The 25155-nt window shown below is 47.2% G+C and overlaps 1 protein-coding gene across 1 annotated transcript in view; it reads right to left on the bottom strand.

The window, feature by feature from the left end:
* Positions 1-1979: 1979 nt before the first annotated feature.
* QSOX1 (quiescin sulfhydryl oxidase 1) overlaps positions 1980-25155 on the bottom strand; it is an 84200-nt gene continuing 61024 nt past the window's right edge. The window contains exons 9-12 of the mRNA XM_082229068.1: positions 15001-15117; positions 12625-12760; positions 9101-9277; positions 1980-3829 (exon numbers count right to left, since the gene is read on the bottom strand). Of these exons, the coding sequence (XP_082085194.1) occupies positions 3003-3829; positions 9101-9277; positions 12625-12760; positions 15001-15117 (1257 nt within the window). The 3' untranslated portion in view covers positions 1980-3002. The remainder of the gene's footprint in view (positions 3830-9100; positions 9278-12624; positions 12761-15000; positions 15118-25155) is intronic.

Below are 25155 nucleotides of genomic sequence, written 5' to 3'. Positions count from 1 at the left end.
CCTTGAGATGCACACACACTGCTCCAAAGGTTTGGTATAATTTTAGCTAACGTATTATCCAGAAAGGGGTTAGATCAGTCCAGTCCCCACATCTAGGGAAGGCTAGTGATGATTTACCCCCTTCAGGTGTTTGTCAGGATATCCCTCCTTTCCTAACTTTTCCCAAAGCATTTAGATGCCATAACTGAACATAATGTGGCTGAATAAAATTGCCAGCATCTCTCTGGAGTCAAGAGAGAAACAAAGGAGAAGGGGCAAGCCAAACACCAACAGGTAACAGGAGGAAGTCTCCCAGCAATGAACAAAAGCATTTAGATGCGTCTGGAAAAATAGGTCAGTCCCAATCATATTAATGCACATCTATGTAAGTGGGTTTCAAGTGTTCAAAGCATTTCACATACGTTAAGCACCTCAGTAATCCTGACTAGTTTTGTAAAACAAGCCAGTATTACCATTCACTAGCTGCAGGTGTGGGGTTGAGGTTTCGAGAATATGGTTTGCTTAAGGCCAGCTTGTAAGTTCTGGACAGAGGCAAGATGTGAATCATGGACTTCCAAGCTCACCACTCACAACTGAAGCCACCATGCTGCCCCAGGCCAATGGGGCTACTCAAAGGCAGGATGAGATGGTGCAAAGCACTTGTGCAAAAAACGAGCAGCTTAACTTTCAAAGGAGAGTGGGGGGAGACCAATGAAAGGGAGTGGTGGCAGTAATGCAACCTGGGGTGCGGGGTTGGCGGATCGCGGTTCTTTTGAGGAATAAGTCTTCTTCAATTATTTGCCTGTGCTTTATTTCTACACGGCTCTATTTCCATGCTTCTCCAGAGCACAGCTACCTGCTATTCTCACCAGTAAGAAACCGCATATTTACCATGTCTTATTTGAAAAATCTCGTGAGAAGAGAAGACTCCCTGGAAAAGACCCTGATGTTGGGAAAGATGGAGGGCACAAGGAGAAGGGGACGACAGAGGATGAGATGGTTGGACAGTGTTCTTGAAGCTACCAGCATGAGTTTGACCAAACTGCGGGAGGCAGTGGAAGACAGGAGTGCCTGGAGTGCTCTGGTCCATGGGGTCACGAAGAATCGGACACGACTAAACGACTAAACAACAACAATTTGAAAACTAGGTTCCATTATAGGGATGACAGTTCTGCTATCATTAACTTTGCTTCGTATTCTTAGTGAAGAGCCATGCTCATTCACTTGTTACGTTTCCACTCTAGGTGTTAAAACCACCAATAATATACGTGTTAGGGATCTCTTCCAGTCTCTAAAACTGAAACCCAGCTGTTTTCCTCTGTGTTCAGGAGCCTAAGCAGCTAAGTTGGAAAAGGCATGCTAGTTACCCAAAAGGGATGACGTGGACCAGAACTGGCGGAGTCTGAGGAACTGGTCAAGAATGGTCTGTTCAGTCAACAGCCCTCCTATAGTTAATCTGCATCTCAGGACCAGATTTGCACATACAAATCTTTTCTCTTTTATTGGCAAGGAAATCATAGGGTGTTGGTAGTGACAATCATGGCATGGAAGATAGGGGTGTCCCTTTGGGGTGATGGTGAGGGTCGCACGTCGCAAGCTGGCTTGGAAAGAAGGTGAAAGGGAAGTAGTGGGCAGGTTGGCTGGTGGGAAAACAGGAAAATGCTTGCTGTGAGGTTCTTTGGCGTGGGATCTGCACTCTCCATTGCTCAGCCATGACTGTTAGGAATAGCATCTGTGCCTGTTGCCATCCCCAGCACCCTTCCATTTCTTTACAACATCGTTCAAGTCCAAGACTGTATGGGGCAGTTTTTAGCCTTTGCTCTCCTAATCCAGGGAGCAGGAGATGGTGGCGCGTGGGTGAGGCCTGACTATGCCCTGCCACCAGGCTCATAGGAAGGACTGCAGAAGAAGGAGACAAACCTTTAAAATGCCTGTGCCACTCATATATACCCAAAAGTACAGGTGAGGTTGTTGGTGGAGATAAGAGTTCTTACTCTCTCTTTTTTTTAAACAGATGCAAACATTGGCTTTATTGAAGGTAGTTTCACAATGGCTCAGAAGCTTTGGAATCCAGTTTAGTAAAAAGAAATCAAAGTATCTCCGACGGGCTATCGTGGAACTGCGTTTCTACGCCTGAATTCAAGAAATCAGGACTGAGTTTTCTTCCAGGTAGGGAAGGGCTCAGATATACCTCAAGACACCAGGCACAAAAAGTTCAGCTTCGTATCCGCAAAGTCCATCATGTCACTTTAACCTGGAACAAACCAGCTTTTACAAATTATACAGGTCTCCGATTCATATTTGAAAATTGTCATTTTGCCGCTGCTCCCAAACCATCCACATAAAAGCTCTGCAAGAACCTTGTTACACACTCTGATATTCTGAAGAAGGAATATGCTACATTTCCATGGTGTGTTCAGCTAAAGATCCCACAAGGCGAGGACGTTTTTATTTTTTTAAGCCCATTCACTCCCCTGACAATCACACTATCCATACGTGGTCTGAAATGGAAACCAACACCCTTTTCAACAACAAAGTCAACATGTTGCTCAACAATTCGTACTCCGTTATAGATACAGAAATGAAACACCCACACACATACACACTGCGGAAATGGTGGCATAATGAGCACTTGCCGTGGGGGGCGTTCAACTAAGTTTTACTCAGAACAGACCCATTTAAATTAATGAACAGAACTAAGTCAAGCCCATTAATTTTAACAGGTTTAGTCTGAGGAAAACGTCAGTTGAATACCACCCCCTACTTCCCTCCACACACAGGCTTGCTGATTCCTTACCTGCCGGTTGCCACTGTTGCACACTCAGTCGGGTCAAGCACTACACCACATGTATGTGCTTTTACAACTGAGATACCTGCATGTTTTTTGCATTTGTGCATCCATAAACCAGAGTAGGAATTGTTGCTGAGGAGCAAGCATCGTGGGCACGCAGCGCATGCGCACAAACACACACACTCACACCCCTTCTCCAACCCGCTATCTGCTGGCGCTCTGCTTGTCTCTCTCAGGCTTGGAGGAAGCCTGGGCGGCCCTTGCGGTACCTCATGCGCATGCGGAAGAAAGTGTACATGCCCAACAGGCACATGGAGGAGAGGAAGTACAAGACAATGCACAAGCTGACGTCCAACCTGGAGAAGCCCGCCCCCAGGATGTGGAACCACTGGCTCCTCCTCTGGATGACCCTGCCCTCCTCCTCAGACTCCTCCATGATGCCCACGATCTGCTGGGCTCCCAAGCCCTTCTGCTGCAGAAGCCGCCAGGCGGCATCATAATCAAGAGACTGGTGGCCCCAATCCTCCATTCGCACCAGCCCAACGTCCCTCTTACTGCGGCTGTGCCTGAAGCCGGCCTGGCCTGCCATCTTCAGCGCCTTGCTCCTGAAGTGCTGCTCGCTGAAGGTATCCAGATCGACAATGTTTTCCTCCAGCTCTTTGGTCTTGGTGTTCATCTTGACGATAGAGGGTTTGTGTGCCTCCAGGGAGCCTGACCGTTCGAAACCAGATTTCTTCCTTTCTGTCCTCTTCTTCTCTTCCTCCGAGGCCTCTTCATCTCCTCTGCCAGTCTCTTGTCCTCCTCCTCCTCCTCCTTCCAGCTTCCTGTCAGCTTCGTAGTCTCTCTCCTCAACATCTCGGCCCTGTCTGACCCGAAGCCCTTTCTCAACTTTTAGGAAATCCAGGTAAATGTTGCCCCGCGAGAAATGGCTCTTGAAGAATCTCAGGATGGCCCTCTCGTCCCACATCAGCCTTCCGTTGATGGTGATCTGGCATGACCAACACAAATCTTTGGGAGGCCACTGGATCTTGGGGAATTTGGGGTCCTCACTTGCAGTGCCTAAACAAGGAAGACAACAAGTGAAGTCTTAGATATTACCATCTGTGCATATTACCAGTAAACTATATTGGAAACTAACAGTATCTATAAGCAATTTTGCTCTTAGGACAAAAGGAGGGCAGCAATTTTTAAAAATCAAATCATTAGTTGTCTAGGCTCTGCAGAAGAGAAAAAAAAATAGGTTTAGCGATTTAGTTTAGGTTTAGTTCATAGGAAACAATGCCAGAAATTATTCAGCAAATCATAGTGCAATGACCACAGTTCTATATGTGCATGTGAGCAGCACCGTATAGTGCAATCCTAGCCATGTCTACTCAGAATTAGGTACTATTCAGTTCATCAGGTCTTACTCCCAGGGAATTATGCACTGGATTGCAGTTTTAGTTATGAATGACGCACCTCGTGTTTGCTTGATCACCAAGGACCACTCAGTCCAGTGTTTTGTTTCCAATCAGTCAAATGCCTCTGAAAACTCACAAGCAGAGGGCATGCAGGAGATGGCCAGCCCTTGTCATTGGTCCCCACACAGCTGATATTCATAAGCATTCACTTATGGTGGACGTCCCCAAGGATTAAGGCTTTCTGGGAAATGATATATAATGAATTGAAAAAGGTATTTAAATATACCTTCTTGAAGAAACCAGAGGCCTTTCTTCTGGGCATTGTCGGCCAATTGGTGCCAAAGAAGGACAGAACTCTCTTTATGTACGCCACAACAGCAGCAAGAATACTTATTGCAAAGTATTGGAAGACACAAGATCTACCCACTTTGGAAGAATGGCAGATGAAGGTGATGGACTATATGGAATTGGCAGAAATGACTGGCAGAATCCGAGACCAGGGAGAAGGGTCGGTGGAAGAAGACTGGAAGAAATTTAAAGACTATCTACAGAAATATTGTAAAATTAATGAATGATAGAATGATGTTGGATAGCAACCAAGGGGTTTCCAGCTGTAATGATTTAAGAGAATATGAAAAAAGGGTTATAAATGGGTTAAAATCTAATGGTAAGGATTTGCTGAACCAATAAATTGAAGTGGAATACAAAAAAGGGAGGTATGAGGAGGTCTGGGAAATAAGTTAAAAGAAAATAAGTAAAATAAATAATGTATGTTTTTAACTGTTTTTATTTTGTATTTTTCTTTTTTCTTTTTCATTTTTTCTGTTATATTTCAAAAAAATTTAATAAATATTTTATATAAAAAAAGATATTCATAAGCAGACTGTGCATCCAGGTATACCAAGTCAGCATTTAAATCCTTAGCACAAATACTGCCAAGAATACGCTAGGAGAGGCAGGGAATCTGCCTTCTGGGTGCGTCCAATTTTCTGAACCAAGTGGAAGGTTACCGCGAAAGTATGGAGGCTGGTATGTTTTACATGCATTGCATGGCTGCGTTACAAATCGTATCCTAAATGTGGAATCCGTTGACAACTACAAAGGAACGCCAGCAGTCTAAAGGGAACCTCTGAGACTACGGTGTTACCGCAGTAGTGAATGTTGACAATGGCGATTTGCCCGTGTTCGCTGCGTTGTCTTTATATTTTCAGACAGATGCGCCCTTGCACTTGTTGACAGTCCCAGCATTTGGAAGATTAACCAAAACACGCAGCCACCGAATGCCATGGCGAAATTCCGAAGAGGATTTAGCATGTTTCAAGTGGCTGTTACATACAGTGGGCTTGAAGAAATAAATAGGTTTGGGAGGGGGGGTAGGAGAGAACAATATCGGATAAACAAACCTCAGAGGCATTGTGAAGCTGGAGCACATGCTTTAGAAAAAGGGAGATTATGTCCCAGGGGGAGGGAAGAGAAGGCATAAAAGCCCAAGAAGGACAAAGAAGGAATAATTCCTTTGATTCCTTGGCTGGGCTAACGTGCCCCTCCTCTCTGCCACAATCATCTGTCAAGAGGAATCACCCCCTCCTCCCCATGTCAAAGGAAACAGGCCCGGGGAACAAGGGATTGCATCTGTCTGCAAAAAACTGAACATGTGGGCAGCCGTCTCAGGAGGAGGGTCCTCCCAGGGCACGTGTCGGCCTTTAGAAGCCCCCCGCAGCAGGAAAGGCAGAGAAGATTTAGTAGTTACATCGCAACCAGCTGCTTGTTCAAGGATTGAAGTTGGCCCGCATTTCTGCCTCACAACTGAACTTGTGCGTACGGCAGGGGTTAACTACCGTATTAGTGATGCATTTGGCTGCATTACATTGCTTCAATCCCTCCTTTTCCAGGAGGCAGGCAGGCAGCTCTCTCCAGAATGGTGGGTGGTAAGGCTGTCTTCTCTAAACTGCAAGGGCCTCCAGGCTGGTTAACAGACAGGGAGTTATAGGGACACCAGAACCAGAAATGTGGCACGTTGCTGGGTGTCTTTTCCTCCAAAGCACGACAGAGCCAACTACTGAGAGAAAGAAAGGCTAATTTGCTTCCATCAATGAGGGGCGATTTATCTTAATTCAGGAACACTTTCTCCCTCAATCAGTCACTGACTGCAACACAACAGAGAAGATGAGGGTATCTTGTATCAAAAAAATTGCTCCTTTTTACTTTCTCCAGCTGTCCACTCCCCACTCTCTGAATCGTGGTCCAGTTACAGATAGGTAGCCGTGTTGGTCTGCCATAGTCAAAATAAAAAAAATCCTTCCAGTAGCACCTTAAAGACCAACTAAGTTAGTTCTTGGTATGAGCTTTCGTGTGCATGCACACTTCTTCAGATACTTAAGGTGCTACTGGAAGGAATTTTTTGGTCTTTAAGGTGCTACTGGAAGGAATTTTTTATTTAATCGTGGTCCAGTAATTGCAGCAAAGAATCTGGCCAGAAAAGGCCAGTGGCCTTAACAAACCAAATCTGTGGGCGCAAGGTAGGTTTATAAACCTAAGCGACAGTCCAAATTTATCAGCAAGTTTTGAACATAAATGTTCTTTCTGAAAAAGAAACTACTTAATGCACTATCTATTTATGGGAAGTTTCCACCTTCAACAGTTCTGAACCTGTCTGCTGCATTCAGGGTTCCCAAGTATATTATTTTTATTTACTTTATTTATTATATTTGCATTCCACCCTTTATCCATGGATCTCAGGGCAGTTCATGACATAAAAATACAATATAAAAAACACAGGGTAAATAATAAAAATAAGAACAAAAACAAGCCAATAAACGCCCCCCAACTTATTTAGAAGTGTTAGATGTTAATCAACCAAAGACCTAGTTGAAAAGGAATGTTTTCGACTGGTGCCTAAAGGTGTGTGATGAAGGCACCAGCCGAACTTCTCTGAGGAGAGCATTCCACATGTGGGGAGCCACCACAGAGAAGGCCCTTCCTCATGTTGCCACCCTCTGGACCTTTCATGGAGAAGGCACACAAAGAAGGCTTCCGGTAGGTTCATAGAGAGAGAGGCAGTCCTTGAAATATTGAAGTAAAGGAAAGCTACCGTATTTCTCGCTCCATAGGACGCACTTTTTCCCTCTTAGAAACTAAGGGGGAAAGTCTGTGCGTCCTATGGCGCGAATGCAGGGGGGAGGCAGGCAGGAAAAGCCCACAGGAGTCGCGCACCCTTTAAGGATGCGGCCCGTCAGTCCCTTCTCCCTCCTCGTAGAAAAGCCCACAGGAGCCACACGCTCCTTAAAGGGTGCGCGGCTCCTGTGGGCTTTTGTGGGAGGTGGGGGAATTGCCATAGCCGCGTGCAGCCTCTCCAGCTGGGAGAAGAAGAGTTTGGATTTGATATCCCGCTTTATCACTACCCAAAGGAGTCTCAAAGCGGCTAATATTCTCCTTTCCCTCCCTCCCCCACAACAAACACTCTGTGAGGTGAGTGGGGCTGAGAGACTTCAGAGAAGTGTGACTGGCCCAAGGTCACCCAGCAGCTGCATGTGGAGGAGCGGAGACGCGAACCCGGTTCCCCAGATTACGAGTCTACCGCTCTTAACCACTACACCACACTGGCTCCTGGCTGGAGAGGCTGCGCAAGGCTAAAGAAGCCAAGGCAGCGAGCGCGATCCATCCCGCTCGCTGCCTTGGCTTCCTCTTTAGCCTTGCGCAGCCTCTCCAGCCAGGAGAGGCTGCGCTCTTTGCTCTTTGGGGCTGGGGGGGCGGAACCCGGATTTCCCCCGCAGCCCCGAGAAGCTCTGGGAGAAGGGAACAGGCTGCATGCAGCCGTCCACTGCTCTTTGGGGCTGGGGGGGGGGAATAATTCCCCCCTTGATTTCCCCCTCTAAAAACTAGGTGCGTCTTGTCGTCCAGTGCGTCCTATAGAGCGAAAAATACGGTACTCATCAAATGTGGAGAAAGAGCAGCTTTTCTGTAACGCAGGAAACCTGCAAACTGTTGACTAGTTCATTTACTCTGAGATAAGCTGTGGAAGATGGAATTCAACCAGAATACCGAGATTCTGAACATTCCTAGGCTGAGCATTTTCAGTCAGCCACTTATTCCTGTTTCTCAGTGCCCACTCAGGAGTGACTTAATGAAATAGCAGGTTTCTATTTCATTTTCAGGTTTCTATGCTTGTGAAACATGGCCCACTTATAAACGCCATCTCCAACTCCTCAAAAGATTCCATCAACGGTGTCTCTCTCTGAAAAATGTTACACATCACTTGGGAAGACAGGCAAACTAACGCCAGTGTACTGGAAGAAGCAAAGATCACCAGTGTCGAAGCAATGATTCTTCAACATCAACTTCTGGTTGACTGGTTATGTTGTTCGGATGCCTGGTTATTGTCTTCCAAAGCAACTACTCTATTCCGTAATTAAAAATGGAAAGCAAAATACTGGTGGTTAACAAAAGAGGTTTAAAGACTCTCTCAAGGCAAATTTAAAAAATGTAGTATGAACACCGACAATTGGGAAACACTGGCCTGCAAGTGCTCCAATTGGAGAACAGCCTTTACCAAAGGTGTCATGGGCTTTGAAGACACTCGAACGCAGGACGCAAGGGAGAAATGTGCTAAGAGGAAGGAACACTTGGCAAACCCTCAACATGATCAACTTCCGCCCGGAAACCTATGTCCCCACTGTGGAAGGACGTGTGGATCCAGAATTGGCCTCCACAGTCACTTACGGACTCACTGTTAAGACAGTGTTCATGGAAGACAATTTTATTCAGCTACGAGGGATCGCCAAAGAAGAAATAATAATAATAATAATAATAATAATAATAATAATAATAATAATAATAATAATGAAATAGCAGGTTTCTGTTAGTCTTCCATGTTGCCCTGAGACAGACAGACAGCAATCTACATGCAGCCAACCAGCAGAAGTGCCCTTACCTGCCAAACGAGCATTGACTCTGTTGTGCCTTGACCAAAGCCAGAGAACACTGCCATCTTTGTTCCTCACTTTGTTCATGGACTCTGCTGCCATGGCCTCGAAGTGGTCTGCGCACTGCCGGCAGCCAAAGAAGTAGTGGATGTACCCTCTCATTGTAGGGAGGACTTCCGGTGGTGCTGGGGGAGAGGAGGGAGGGGAGGGGCAGACCCGTTAAAATGCGAGTGGGCAAAACACCCAGACCAACCGCATGCACCCTGAGCCCTCTCGAGATGAATTCAGGTGCTGTTTACTGAAAGTATTACTGTGTGGAGTAAAGTACGTCACTTCCATACCGTCCACGCTGTAAACTCAAGTCAAACCTAAATGTTTGCAAGCAAACCTCTGTTGCCCAATTGCAAAGTGTTGGGAGGAAAGGCCATTTTTTTCAAGGCGAAATAGGGAGATGCTTAATACTTCACTTGTGTACCACTTCTCCCCCCGGCCGCTGGGGTTCTAGGCAAACTTTTGCCAGAAGGAAAGTGGCTTTTTGCGGTGAGTGCTATAGGAGAAAAGCAGAATGTGTGGGTAAGGATTTGGCACAGCTTTCTCTCCTGGTTCTTCTCTACTGCAAATATTATGTTCTTATATGAGACTGTTGTTGTTGTTGTCATCAGGTGGTGGTGTGGTTGCTCAAGAGTAAACAGGCAAGACTCCGACCTGTCTTTTCCAGGCTTTATTCTTGGTGCAAACTATTTACAGTGAAGAGCGTTGTAAGTTCTTGTCTGGCTCAGTCACTAGCAGAATCCGGGAGTGGTCGGTCTTTGTACCTCCCCCAGCATAAAAGTTGTGTCACCCCCAGCCTTTTCTGCCCCTCCCTGCGCCGAAGCCTACTGTGCAGAATGGGCGCTGGCAGGGGCAGGGGCGTAGCATGGGTTGTCAGCACCCGGGGCAAGGCAAGTAATTTGCGCCCCCTAACCCGTGGATTTGCGCCCCCTAACCGGTGGATTTGCGCCCCCTAACCCCCAGATGTTGCACCCGGTGCGGCCGGCCCCCTGCACCCCCCACGCTATGCCACTGGGCAGGGGCGTACTTCCCGCCTCTCCGGTTTGCTCAGACTCTATGATGGCCTGGGAATCGGATTCAGAGGCTGAACGAGCAATCCCAGCCTGCACAGGAGTCCCTGCCTCCAGGGCCGGCTGAGCCGGGGCTGGGGCTTGAACCTGAAGGGCCCTCACCTGTGCCGGATCCTCAGGAGCAGACACCAGCTGGATCCGCTCTGGCTCCGGAGGTGATGGAGGACCCATTGCCTGCAGGTGCTCCTCTCCCAGCCCTGTCAGGGGATGGTGAGGTTGCCTCTGGGTCCGGTAACCCTCCAGCCTCTCCTGAGCTGCAGAGGCTCAGGGCAGAGAGGTGGAGGGAACTAAGTTCCCGCAGGAGGAGAGCTCGCCTCCAGGCCAGGGGAGGCGAGTCACCTGTGGACCGGGGCCGCCCTATGCCTCAGAGGAGATAAAGGCCAGCCAGCCCAGTCCCAGGTTGCGGGAGCAACATTGTTGGTAACCTGTTCCTGCCGGCACCCTGTCCTGCTCTTCTGCCAGAGTTCCTGACCACGCCTGACTCCCTGCCTTGGACCCCGCTTCAGCCTCGGACTGGACACGGACCATGCTGCACGGTAACCCGCCCCCCCCCCCGGGACCAGCACAGGCTCGGTGTTGAGGCTCTCCCTAGCATCCCTTGGTCCCTGTACCTCTTCCCCACTGGAGGTGGGGCTTTCCTCCTCCCCGGAAGAGGAACTGCTTTGCAAGATTTTCACAGGCTCCCTATAACACAACTGCCCTTCCATCTCTTGCCTCTGAGCTGATGGCAGTTCCCTGACAATTATTATTATTAACTTTCCCTTCATCCAAGGACCACAGGGCAGTTTACAATATAAAAACACAAAAATACAGTACAGTACAGTATCAAACAAAAACAATGCCCTCCACAAAATTTAAAAGGCCATACATTGTTTAATCAGCAAGAGGCCTGGGAGGAAAGGAATGTTTTTGCCTGGTGTTTGCAAGATATATAATGATGGCACCAGGCGAACGTCCCTGGGGAGAGCATTCCACAAACAGGGAGCCACTGCGGAAAAGGCCCCGTTCTCGTGTTGCCGCCCTCTGGACCTCTCGATACCTTGAGGTATTGCAGTTTAGACAAAATAATGGAGGATAAGGCTAAAAATGGCTCCTAGTAATGATGGCTATGTTTTGCCTCCAGAGTCTGGGGCAGTCTACCTCTGAATACTAGTTGTTAGGAAAATGTGACTCTGCTCGGGTTCTGATCCATCCAGCCTTTTACATTCTTAAATCAATGTCTTTCCCTTCTACTCTGCACATGTTTGGCATTAAATAGGGAGCAAAGAAATTTGGCAGCGTAGATAGCACTGGAGTGAAGCACTTTACTCAGTCAACTATCATGGTTTCAGAGCGTAAATGCAAAAATCCTGTGGGTTTTTTTAATTAAACAAAAATATAGTTCTGCACCAGCATCCCTAGTCACATTTATTTTCACTTTGGTGTGACCTCTCTGAATGCTTCCCATATGTGTACATATTTCTTTCTCTGAAGTTCTTAAAATATATACACTGGACGCTCGGGCTGCGAACGTGATCCATGTGGGAGGCACGTTCACAACCCACAGGGTTCGCAACCCGCAGCGCCGCATCTGTGCACAGGCAGGTCACGATACGGCGCATGCACAAAGTGCAATTTAGTAACCTGTTCCGGTAATTCTGGATTTGGCGCAGTGCACAACCTGAAAACGCACAACCTGAAGTGTCTGTAACCCGAGGTATGACTGTACAGCCGTACCTTGGTTGTCGAATGCTCTGGAACTCAGATGTTTTGGCCCCTGGTCAATCAAAACCCAGAAGCGAGTGTTCCGGTTTGTGAATGTTCTTTTGGAACCTGAACATCCGATGAGAGCTTCTTGCAGCCAATTAGAAGCCGCGATTTGGAAGTCAAACGCTTTGGAAGTCGAACGGACTTCTGGAACGGATTCCGTTCAACTTCCAAGGTATGACTGTATAACTGAATATGGGCAACCACACTCAATTTTAAATACTCATTTCATTGCTGTAATTTTTGGCAAAAGACCAGCCAACCAACAATGAAGCGGATGGACAGATTCCCACAAGAGGCGGTAGACTCTCCTTCCTTGGAGGTTTTTAAGCAGAGGTTGGATGGCCATCTGTCATGGATGCTGAGACCCCTGCAGTTCAGCGAGTTGGACTAGATGATTCTCGAATCCCTTCCAACTCTGTGATTTCTATGATTCTATGGACTGCCCAAGAGAAACCAAAGATAGCCAAGCCGGGGTGTGAATCCAGGCCTTCCACTGCCAAGTCCATTAGCCTACACGTTGGCTGGGGATTAGAGGGCAATACAGATGATAAGCTGCCATGTTGTATGTTTTTTGGGGGAAGAAAACGGTGCCTGAATTCACCTGGACACGACTTGGGCTGTGGGTTTACTACAGACCACTGAGCAGGGGCCGCATTACTCACTGTGAGGTTGAGGGCTAAGCAGTGCTTCCTGCACCGTCAGCAGATGGAAGAGAGTCCAGAGGCCACATGGGAAACCTCTCTTGCTCCCTTGACACCCCACCCAGGTTGGATTCTCCGGCAGCCAGGCATTTGGAAGCTGAAAGGGAGGATGCAAAAACAAGGTGGATATTAGACATCCCTCTCTCTCTGTGTGTGTGTGAATATGTATAGGGAAGTTTTTAATGTTGTTCTGCTGTGCTTAATTTCTTTTGTTTGCTAGACGCCGCCCAAATGGGGATCATATGAAGAAGAAGAAGAAGAAGAAGAAGAAGAAGAGAGTAAGAGTGCGTGTGTGTGTACGCATATGTACACACACACACACACACACACACACAGTAAAAAAAAAATCTCATACTAAGATTATGCAAAACTAACACAGAACAAGGCAATCCCTGTCTTCTAATTCTAACCCATTATTGACCACTGACTAGCTCCTGGAAAAGAAATATTAGCTGTTTAATCTCCTATGCAGGATTTAGAGGCTGTTTTACATAATGCGTCCAATTTTGTCCCTCCTCTGATGGAAGGGCTCTTTGACCCACCACAGGCTTTGGGAGAAGCACAATTTCTGCAGATTCTCCCTTCCCTCTACTCTACCCCAAATGAGGGGTAGCAGCAGTGGCACAAACCATCTCTCCCCTCTCACAGGCGCCTCTGCTGGATCAAAAAGCCCCCCACTAGCAGACGGACACAACTGGAAACAAACTAATGTTTGTCTTCACCATAAATGATATATTCCATAGTTTCTACACTTTTCAAAAATAATAAAGCCAACTTTGCCCGCCCCACACAGTCCAAATGGAGGCTATGTTTAATTTTGAGGCTAATAAACTTAATTTAACATCCACAGAGAATATCTAAGATAGCATACATTCATTGAGTTTTAAAAAAGTTGCCCAATGAATTTTAATCATGAGACCTGCTGCCCCAAAAAGTGAAACATGAATTACATTGACAGTGTATGTATACTTTAATCTATGACAGGCATAGGCAAACTCAGCCCTCCAGATGCTTTGGGACTACAATTCCCATCATCCCTGACCACTGGTCCTGTTAGTCCTAGGGATCATGGGAGTTGTAGTCCCAAAACATCTGGAGGGCCGAGTTTGCCTATGCCTAATCTATGAGGCAAAGAGATACCACTTAGTGCTCACGGAATTGCAGTTAGAAGGGGCCCTGAGGGTTATCTGGTCCAAACCCCTGCGATGCAGGAATCTCAACCTGTGGTCTCCCATCCAATTAGAAACCATATCGGACCCTGCTTAGCTTTGCAAATGTGTCAGCAGTTTTACTGCTGAACCACTAGGTCATTTATTTTTTTAAAAAAAGCCAAATCTCTGGGAAGCTTCTAGATATGAGTTCCCCAAAGTGATGCCAATGGGCACCAATGCACCTCCCTTGACGCCCACCCAATCTGTCTATAACATTTCCCTCTCTCTTTTACCTTTGGCAGCAGCTAAGTTTAAATCAAAGTGATATAAAAAAGAACATTTAAATCTCCTTGACTGTAACCAGAAATAATAAGAAAAAGAGGTTGACTTAAATCCAGAATGCGGCAGCTAGACTGATGACTGGGAGTGGCCACCAAGACCATATAACACCAGTCCTGAAAGACCTATATTGGCTCCCGGTACATTTCAGAGCACAATTCAAAGTGTTGGTGTTGGCCTTTAAAGCCCCAAATGGCCTTGGCCCAGTATACCTGAAGGAGCATCTCCACCCACATTGTTCAGCCCAGACACTGAGGTCCAGCGCCAAGGGCCTTCTGGCGGTTCCCTCATTGCAAGAAGCAAAGCTACAGGGAACCAGGCAAAGGGCCTTCTCAGTAGTGGCGCCCAGTCTGTGGAATGCCCTCCCATCAGATGTCAAGGAAATAAGCAACTTTCTGACTTTTAGAAGACATCTAAAGGCAGCCCTGTTTAGGGAAGTTTTTATCTTTGATGTTTTACAATTTTTTATCTGCTGTAAGCCGCCCAGAGTGACTGGGGAAAACCAGCCAGATGGGCGGGGTATAAATAATAATATATTATTTAAAAAAATAATTGAGCCATTTTGTGGTGGTGCCCACAGGTCCAAAGGGGTTGGGGCTATTCTAGATCCACATTCAAGCTACTCAGGGCAATGGTCAGGCCCAATGGATTTGAGCTCCCCGCCCCAGCATGAACCAAAGGTACCTCAGAGCCTGCCCCCATGTTATTCCATGGCAGACCCAGTGTTTTTTCCACAGCTTAGTGTGGACAAAGTTCCCAGAAGACAGAACATTTCAAAACCACCTCAGCAGAAAACGGAAGAGACCACCCATGCTTTTGAGGCAGAAGCAAGGCCAGTGAAATATACCTCGTTTTTATTCCTCAGCGCTTCCTCCCACTCGCTCTTGGAAACGTTTGTCTTTGGCCTCAGCCAAAAGTCCAGGTTGCGAAGGTAGTTCATGATCGGCAGGCGTCCAGGAAAGTACTGGCGTAAAGAAGAAGAAAAACGCAGACAGGAAACAGGAAGGATAAGTAACAGAAGCCAACTAATGTCTACTTGTAGCAGGTGAAAACGAAAGGGGTGGCCACAGACCATGACGCTCCAGGGGCGAAAAGTGTATAATACCAGTCATGTGGTAGTGCAGAATAAATAGCATGGGGGAGAGAATTCAATTCTTGTGACGTCTTCTTTTTCATGGACAAAAAAAATTGGATCAAACTTCCTCTGTCCGCAGGTACAGAATTATATGCACAGGTACAGAGGAGGAGTGGATTATTCATGTACAGTGGTACCTTGGGTTAAATACTTAATTCGTTCCAGAGGTCCATTCTTAACCTGAAACTGTTCTTATCCTGAAGCGCCACTTTAGCTAATGGGGCCTCCTGCTGCCAGAGCATGATTTCTGTTCTCATCCTGAAGCAAAGTTCTTAACCTGAAGCACTATTTCTGGGTTAGCAGAGTCTGTAACCTGAAGCGTATGTAACCCGAGGTACCACTGTACAGTGGTACCTCTGGATAGGAATAGGATCCATTCCGGAGCCCTGTTCGCATCCTGAAGCAAACGCAACCCACGTCCGCACCTCTGTGCATGCGCGGGTCACGAATCACTGCTTCCGCGCATGCGCGTGACATCATTTTAACCGTCTGCACATGCACAAGCGGCAAAACCTGGAAGTAACGCGTTCCGTTACTTCTGGGTCGCCGCAGAGCGCAACCCGAAAGCGCTCAACCTGAAGCAACTTCAATTGTTGTTTGCTTCAAGACGGCAATTCCTCTCAGAGGAAGTCTCTATAAGGGAAAAGGTAAAGGTAAAAGACCCCTGGATGGTTAAGTCCAGTCAAGGCGACTGTGGGGTTGCGGCACTTATCTTGCTTTCAGGCCGAGGGAGCCGGCGTTTGTCCACAGACAGCTTTCCGGGTCATGTGGTCAGCATGACTTAAATTGCTTCTGGCAGAACAGGACACTGTGAGGGAAGCCAGAGGGCACGGAAACGCCGTTTACCTTCCCACTGCAGCGATACCTACTTATATACTTGCGCTGGCATGCTTTTGAACTGCTAGACTGGCGGATTTAAACTGCTGACCTTCTGATCAGCCAGCCCAAGAGGCTCAGTGGTTTAGACCAGTGTTTTCCAACCTTTTTTGGGCAAAGGCACACTTGTCTCATGAAAAAAATCTCGAGGCACACCACGTTACAGCCCCGTGACGTCAGCGCGTAGCGTCACACCGGGAGGGATGCACGAAGGAGGGGGGGAGGGCGAGCGGAGGCAGCGGCGAGCCCCGTTCCTCCCCATCCGCCCCTTTCCGTGCAAGGAGCGCGAACAGGTGTGAGAAGGGGGTCAAACCTGCGGGCCGGCGCCGGGGAACCTCCAAGCTTTGGGGGTGGGGGGGAGGAGGCAGTAAAGCGAGGCAGGAAGGAGAGCGCGGCTTGGCTGGGTGAGCTTTGGCAGGGGCAGGGAATGAGAGCCGCGAGGCGGGCGCTGCAGACGGAGGCGCTGCCCGCCGAGCTCACAGGCAGCCAGGCAGGCAGACGGCAAGAGCCCCGCGCTGGGCGGCCTCTCCTCACTGCCGCCGCTCCGCATCTCGCCACCCGACTCGTCCGCCTCCCTCCGGGGACGGCGCCCCAATCGAAAATTTGACTTTTTTAAAAAAAATCTTTCGAATTTTTTGATTTTTCCCACGGCACACCAGGCAACATCTCGCGGCACACTAGTGTGCCGCGGAACAGTGGTTGAAAAACACTGGTTTAGACCACAGCTCCCCTGCGTCTCTATAGCTTTGCACTGAGAGTCAGGTCAATGCACAAGGTGACTGAAATGAATATATGAAGCGAGGCAAGATCCTTTGTGGTCCTTTGCTTTTCCTGTTGTCATTCCCCCAACATCCCTCCTGCACTGACTTCACTTCGCACCCTCCTGTGTTCATTTGGGGTGTGTGTGGGGGAAGCACCTGAAGGAGGTTTCTAAGTTCGTTAGGATGGACATTGACTGTTCTTTCAAAAGCCTATGCTCCAGAGAGCAAATCTAGTTTGGATCAATGGGAGGTGTGGTCATGCCTAATTCAGGAATTGACCAGACCTTTGCCAGGTGTTAAAAAGGAATCTCCCCAACAGTCGTCAGGAGTCCTCAGGCTCCATCCGCCTCCACATTATTTTCTCAGGCACACACTCTTGGGTTGGGGCAACTGGCTAAAATGTTTTAAAATATTTTAAGCGGTTCTAATTTTGGTTCCTGATGGTTATTTTAATTTGGGTATACAGTGGTACCTCGGGTTAAGTACTTAATTCGTTCCGGAGGTCCGTTCTTAACCTGAAACTGTTCTTAACCTGAGGTACCACTTTAGCTAATGGGGCTTCCTGCCGCCGAATTGCAATTTCTGTTCTCATCCTGAAGCAAAGTTCTTAACCTGAAGCACTATTTCTGGGTTAGTGGAGTCTGTAACCTGAAGCGTATGTAACCTGAGGTATCACTGTAACTGTAAACTGTTTATTACAGTGGTATCTCGGGTTACAGACGCTTCAGGTTACAGACTCCGCTAACCCAGAAATAGTGCCTCAGGTTAAGAACTTTGCTTCAGGATGAGAACAGAAATCGTGCTCCGGCGGCGCAGCAGCAGCGGGAGGCCCCATTAGCTAAAGTGGTACCTCAGGTTAAGAACAGTTTCAGGTTAAGAATGGACCTCCAGAACAAATTAAGTTCTTAACCCGAGGTACCACTATTCTGTTATTACTGTTGTTGTTGTTAATGGTTTCAATTGGTTTGTTTGTTGCTCGCAGAGGATATTTTGTTTTTTACTGTATGATGCTTTGTTGTGCTTTTATACATGTTGTAAGCCGCCCAGAGTGGCTGGGGAACGGGCAGGATATAAATTTTGAAAATATTATTATTATTATTATTAAATGCAGACCAAACAGCAGCGGTGCATTGGGAGATGGGAAATAGAGTTGCTGTGACATCGTCCCAAAAGTGGGGGTGCTGTTTTCAGCGGGGGGGGGGAGATACAGAAGTCGGAGGAACACTGGGTTGGCGGCATCTGCGCCTGCAGTTTTTGCCAACCCAGAGCTCCCTCGACCTCGCTGTGGTGCCTCCACTGGTACTCCAACCCCTCACTCACTCACTGCTGCTGCTATCAATCCTTCTGTACGTCCATCTTCATGGTGAAGGAGCCCCAGGCTGTTTGCAGCTGCTATTTACTCCCAGCAGTGGTGTAGCGTGGGGGGGTGCAGGGGGGGGCCCCGGCCGCACCGGGCGCAACACCTGGGGGTTAGGGTTAGGGGGCGCAAATCCACAGGTTAGGGGGCGCAAATTACCGTATTTTTCGCTCTATAACACGCACCTGACCATAACACGCACATAGTTTTTAGAGGAGGAAAATCCATAGGCATGCCACCCGTAGGCATTCCCTCCATAACACGCACAGACATTTCCCCTTACTTTTTAGGAGGAAAAAAGTGAGTGTTATGGTGCAAAAAATATGGTACTTGCCTTGCCCCGGGTGCTGACAACCCACGCTACGCCACTGACTCCCAGTGCCAGATATTGCAGAGGTCCAGCTACTGAGCCCTGCCGGTCACAGCAGAGGTGATAGACAATTTGACTCCACAAGTCAAAATCCTTCCAGTCTTGAGGATCTGGGGAGCCCAGAGAGCTCATCCTGCACCACAGCCCATGGAATCCTAGAATCCTAGAATGGTAGAGTTGGAAGGACCCCCAAGGGTCATCTAGTCTAACCCCCTGCAATGCAGGAATCTCAACTAAAGCATCCATGATGGACAGCCATCCCACCTCTGCTTAAAAGTCTCCAAGGAAGGAGAGTGTACCATCTCTCCAGGCAGGGGTGCAGGAAAGGGGGGATGGCGGCAGGTACCATCATGGAAGGGGGTGACAAATTATCAAGGAACAATTACTGCCCTACTAGGGCGGTTCATAATTTTTTTTATTTTTTTTTAAATGCCTGTTCCAAAGGTCCTATCTTACTACACTAGGGATTATAGCGCTTTATATGAAATTTCATGCATATCAGTTAATATCTTGACCTTCCTCCACGAAAACAGCTGTTTACTTGGCCGTTTTCCTACGTCGCGAAGGCTGAAATTTCAACAAAGCACCTGCCTTTGCTAGACCCTTTTTGGGCACCTGCTATAAAAGCATTCTTCTTTAGGCAAGCATACCTAGATGCTTAGGAAGTTGAAGTAATTTTAATCTTAACATTTTAGCTTTTGTATGTTTTAAAGCAGGGTTGTTAATTTTTCTTGATTTTACTGCTGTGGTGTTGTTTTGTTTTGTTTTGTTTTGTTTTGGTAAACCACTTTGCAGGTTTTTTAAAATAAATTTTATTAAATAAATAGACAATAAATATAAATAAAATAACACAAGCCAAAACACAATCCATCCTGTAGATTTAAGTATCTGTCCATAGTCGCCTACTTGTTATCAGAGGCTCAGAATCCAGATTCCTTTGTAAGAAAATAGGAAAAAACGTAAAACCATTTTTGCAGGCAAAAAATAATAATCCATGTTTGTGAGGGGGGGGGGTGACAAAAAATGTCCCGCATCGGGTACCAGCTGACCTTCCTATGCCTCTGTCTCAAGGGGAGACCCTTCCAATGAGAATAGTCCCAATATCTGCTGCAACTTTTTACCAGTGGCAAGGACGCAGGTGGTGCTGTGCGTTAAACCACAGAGCCTAGGACTTGCCGATTAGAAGGTCGGCGGTTCGTATCCCTGTGACGGGGTGAGCTCCCGTTGCTTGGTCCCTGCTCCTGCCAACCTAGTGGTTCAAAAGCACATCAAAGTGCAAGTAGATAAATAGGTACTGCTCTGGCGGGAAGGTAAACGGCGTTTCCATGCGCTGCTCTGGCTCGCCAGAAGCAGCTTAGTCATGCTGGCCACATGACCCGGAAGCTGTACACCGGCTCCCTCGGCCAATAAAGCGAGACGAGCGCCGCAGCCCCAGAGTTGGTCACGACTGGACCTAATGGTCAGGGGTCCGGTTACCTTTACCTATTACCAGTGGAAGCTACAAACCTATCCTTGGGTTTTCCCTTCTGCCTGCCTGCTGATCGCTCTGCTCCAAGTCCTTCCTCCCTGTCCAACTGCTGGAAGCTGGAATTCCTCAAACATGGTGCGGCAGAAGGCACGGAGCTGCTCTCTGTTTGCATCCAGCTCCCCCTCTGTTTTCCTGTGGGCGATGTGGGAATTCCCTGTCCGAATTCTTCTTCGCCACTGCTAATACCAGGAGATCCTTTTGTTCATTCTGTATCCTTAGATGCTGCAATAAGCAAACAAGCCGGCCCCTGCGGGCCAACGGCCAAGATCCAAATCTTGGTCGTAACTCCAAAATAGTCTCCAAGGAACACGCAAAGCTACTTTGACAATAAGTCAACTCAAATCCGATTAGCATCAGCACTTTAAAACCACAAGCACTCCAGGGAGAGGGAGCCAAAGAGTTACATACGTTCAAAGAGGCGATGGAGGGGGGGGGAGAGAGAGAGATTGGGGGGGCATGTCACAGGAAGGCAGACAGACAAGTGGGAAATTGACAGGTTGAACAGGGGAGGAGAGGGGGGGAGGGAAGGAACCAGGAAAATTGATTGGAAGGAGGAATAAAAGGATATTAAGAACCCTCTGTTGCTATTCATGAAAGCTCTGCAGATATACCTGCTCTGCTACCCAGTCATGGGGTGCAACTTGCTCTAAACGGGAGAGCAGCCATTAACTTCCAATACAGTAGGTTTAGGGACACGGGTGGCGCTGTGGTTTAAACCACAGAGCCTAGGACTTGCCGATCAGAAGGTCGGCAGTTCGAATCCCCGTGACGGGGTGAGCTCCCATTGCTCGGTCCCTGCTCCTGCCAACCTCGCAGCTTGAAAGCACCTCAAAGTGCAAGTAGATAAATAGGTACCGCTCCAGCGGGAAGGTAAACGGCGTTTCCGTGCGCTGCTCTGGTTCGCCAGAAGCGGCTTAGTCATGCTGGCCACATGACCTGGAAGCTGTACGCCGGCTCCCTCGGCCAATAAAGCGAGATGAGCGCCGCAGAGTCGTCCGTGACTGGACCTAATGATCAGGGGTCGCATTACCTTTACAGTGGGTTTAAAAACCAACCAACCTAGGGAAATACTCCTTTTCCCTTGATTTCTACCTTTCCTAAGTAGTCTGCAGGAAGAAAAGGAGGATCAAGCACTTGCTGTGGGGCTATAGCGCTGCCTCCATTCATGCAAAGTTGCCCCATGCAGAATCAGACTGAAGTGGGGCCAGATGTGAGCAGCAGCTGTCTTAGGGTCTCAGGCTCAGCTCTCCCCTACCCTGCTACCCAAATGTCTTTTGAAGCAGTGATGTTGGGGCCTGAAACTAGGATCTTATAGATGCAAAGCGATGGGTCCTCCGGAGCTTTAGATTTTTCAAGCGTGTACAGTGGCTGGGTGCATGGGGCGGGTGGGAGAGAGAAACACGACTATTGTCCGAGACCAGGGAGAAGAGTCGGTGGAAGAAGACTGGAAGAAATTTAAAGACTATCTACAGAAATATTGTAAAATTAATGAATGATAGAATGATGTTGGATAGCAACTAAGTGGTTTCCAGCTGTAATGATTTAAGAGAATATGAAAAAAGGGTTATAAATGGGTTAAAATCTAATGGTAAGGATTTGCTGAACCAATAAATTGAAGTGGAATACAAAAAAGGGAGGTATGAGGAGGTCCGGGAAATAAGCTAAAAGAAAATAAGTAAAAGAAAAATGTATGGTTTTAACTCTTTTTCTTTTGTATTTTTCTTTTTTCTTTTTCATTTTTACTGTTATATTTTAAAAAAATTAATAAATATTTTATAAAAAAAGGAGAGAGAAACACGACTATTGGATGAGAGAAAATCCAAGAGCAACAATTAGTTTAATAGTTGGATCCTAGTAAGACTGCTCCATCTTGTGGCCAGATCTTGCATCGGGCATAAAACTGTTGCTTTTATCCCCGTTGCGCTTTTCCGGAAGGGTAGCTAAAGAGCCTGTTACTAAATTAATAAATATTTATTTATTTTGCGATTTATATGACCCAACAATTTCATGGTTGGCACGTCCCCACTAAATATGAGTTTACTTGGCGGCATGCGTGACTATTTGGTATGAACCTTGTATTCCACAATGGAATTTATTTTACGCCATTCTTTTTTTTTAAAAAGCTTCCTAAGATTATTACGGTTGCTATTTTATTTTCTCGCAATTTTATTCTTCCTATATTTATGTCCGTTTTCAAGTATGGAGAGGGGGAATCTACAGAATTGGCATGTGGCTGCAATCAGCCCTTTGGGACTTCCTTCTTCTCTGTTAGGACCACCTACTTTTAAGGAAAGGGCTGGTGCCATAATGTTTTTATGGTAACAATCTGTACGTGATCTTTTATAGGTAGTATGCGTTCATGTGTGTGTGTAAATCCATGCAATAATCTTGTAGCACTTTATTGTCTACAAGATCTGTTTGCTGCATAAACTTTGGTGGACTCCAGCTTTCCTTGTCAGAAGAGCAAAGTTGATATAAATCCACAGCTGGCAGGTGCACAGGCGAATTTTTCATTCTAGGGCCAAAAAAACCCTTAATTTAAGACAGGGAATGCAGAATCTGTTACCTTCCAATTGTCGATGGATTTCAGACACCAGCCAGAACAGTCAATGGTTGGGAGTGATGGGGAAGGAAGTCTAGCAATATGCGGAGAGCGCGAGAGAGGGCCACAGGTTTGCCATCCCTTGCTTAAGGTAAGACTTAACAGTCTTACAACTTCCCCCATCCACTAAAAAGTGCCGAAGTCATACACTAAGGCACCTGCTTGCACCTTCCACACAACATAAGTGTTAAGTTGTGGGTGAACATATCAGACAACACAACGATTCTTCAAAGAACTCTTGTTTATTCACAGGCCAGAGCAGAACTGAACTGAAGGGTTCAGCCAGCCTGCTTATATAGAGCTCCAGTACAACGCAACTGTAACAACTTTCTGTAACTATCCAATCACTGAACGTCACTTTCTATCCCTTATTTGCATATGTGGACCTGAGTGAAAACTATCTACAGTATCCCCCTGCTGGCCCAGGGTGAGAACTTCAGTAAATAACAATAAGCAGCAAACTGTGCTGCGGCCTCACATATTGCAAACACCTGCAACTTTGCTTCCATGCCCTCCCTTCCATCTTCCAGCCTCTGTCCCCTTACTCTGCAGATGGTGGGAGGAGAGGGACACACTGTTGCTCAGGGCACTACAGAGGCCCTTTGTTTCCATTCCTGCTTTTATTTGGGTTAGAGAGAATGGCAGTCATTCGTAGCGACGGTGTGCACGGGGGAAGAACAGACACACAGATAACTTGATGGATGTAAATTCTTTTTCTGCATCTATTTTTCCTCCCAACACCACCTGTCTCTTAAGGCATCCCAGCCCCATCCTTTTCCATCTTTATTCCCTTGGCAGCATCCTTCCTTCTCTCAACATGTACGCCACAGTTTCTGTAAGAGACTACTTAGGCTGGTGACAGGCATTTAACTTCTGGGACAAGGCTCTAGCCAGCCAAAGCCTTGCCAGCAATTCCCCTCCTCTCCCCATTTTGCTTCGTAACCAGAAAAGAGGCATGCAGTGTACTATTTGGCCTCGCGTGATTTATGGTTTCAGCTTTGAAACCTCACAACTTCAGACACAGGCAATGTATTGCCACCAAATTGCAGAGAGGGAGACCGCTGCAATATCCAAGAAATATCTGATAGAAGATATTTCCCTTCCCTTCCGGAGGGAAGGAGAGAATGAGATCACATTTCGGGTTGGCAAAAAACAGGGACGCAAACATTGCAAAAGGCGTGGCTTTAACTCATTTTTTTTTCACTATCTCCCCTGTAGTGTTTGGACCCCTTATCCCCCTCTGCAGGTAGATTCTCTGTCTCAAGTCTTAAGATTATTATTGCCTTATTTAAATCAATCAATAAATGATTTGACTTTGTGCTTCTGCCGCCTGAGGCAGGTGCTTCACCCTGCCTCATTGGTGGGCCGGCTCTGGCTAGAATGTCAAAATACTCATATAACACAGGCACAAAGAGAGACAGACAAACTCAAGAAAGCACTCGGAGCAAAAGAGCATGCAGTCTGCAACATTCATATGCAAAGGTCAAACAGAAACGATATGTATCTGAGCTATAACTTAAGAGCTTTGAAAATAAATGTCACAGGAGACTTCCGGTGTAGCGCGTTCCCGTTACAAGCGGGGGTTTGACCGAGAGGGAAACCCCGGGCTATTTTGGGGGACTGGGGGCGTCTCAGGGCGCGGAGACCCCCCAAAAAACCTCTGGAGGGTGTCCAGAGGATCCGGTTCCCGCTCTGACCAGAAGCGAGCAACTGCGCCGTCAGGTAGCCTCAGTAGAGGCGAAGAGAGCGGCGGCGTTGCTTAGCGGGTTGAGGGAAGCCATTACCGACCTCCTTATAGCGAAGCCCCGAGCTTGCGGTGAGAGCGCTACATTCCTAAAACAAGAGACCCCGACCTTGGACCATCGTGAATCTTTATGAAACTAACAGCGAAAAAGTCGGGGAGTAATAAGAAGAAGCAAATGAGGTTCAGCCTGGTGCCGAAATCAAGTCTGACACAGCGCGACTGCAGTGCAGGGGGAAAGTGAAAGTGAGTCGCCTTAACGGATACTATGTTTTCCTTTTATGTATCTTCCTAAAATTAACCTTTCGGTGTAGAAACTGTGTATCAACTGAGCGGTGGGAAGAACAGGGAAACCAGGGCGAATTGTTCAAGCTGAAAACCCTTGAGGAAACGGAGGGCTTGAATAGAGGAAGGGGCGCTTCTCCATTTTTGTGTTTAAAACGCAACGGAGAGTAAAACCGGAAGAGAAGGCTCCGTCGCCATTGCAAAGACTCTGAGCGTAGCAGATCGAGGAAAGTACAAAGGACTGGTAAAAAGCAAAGTAAAAGGAAAAAAAGGAATAAAATTAATTATTAATTGCTACAATTCCGGTAGCGGGAAAGTATATATATGAAGGGTCATCTGTAAATATT

The sequence above is a fragment of the Podarcis vaucheri genome, assembly GCF_965113315.1.
Source record: "Podarcis vaucheri genome assembly, chromosome: 6".
NCBI lineage: Eukaryota > Metazoa > Chordata > Lepidosauria > Squamata > Lacertidae > Podarcis > Podarcis vaucheri.
Note: the sequence above shows the minus strand (reverse complement) of the source record. Positions and strands in the feature narration are given on the sequence as shown.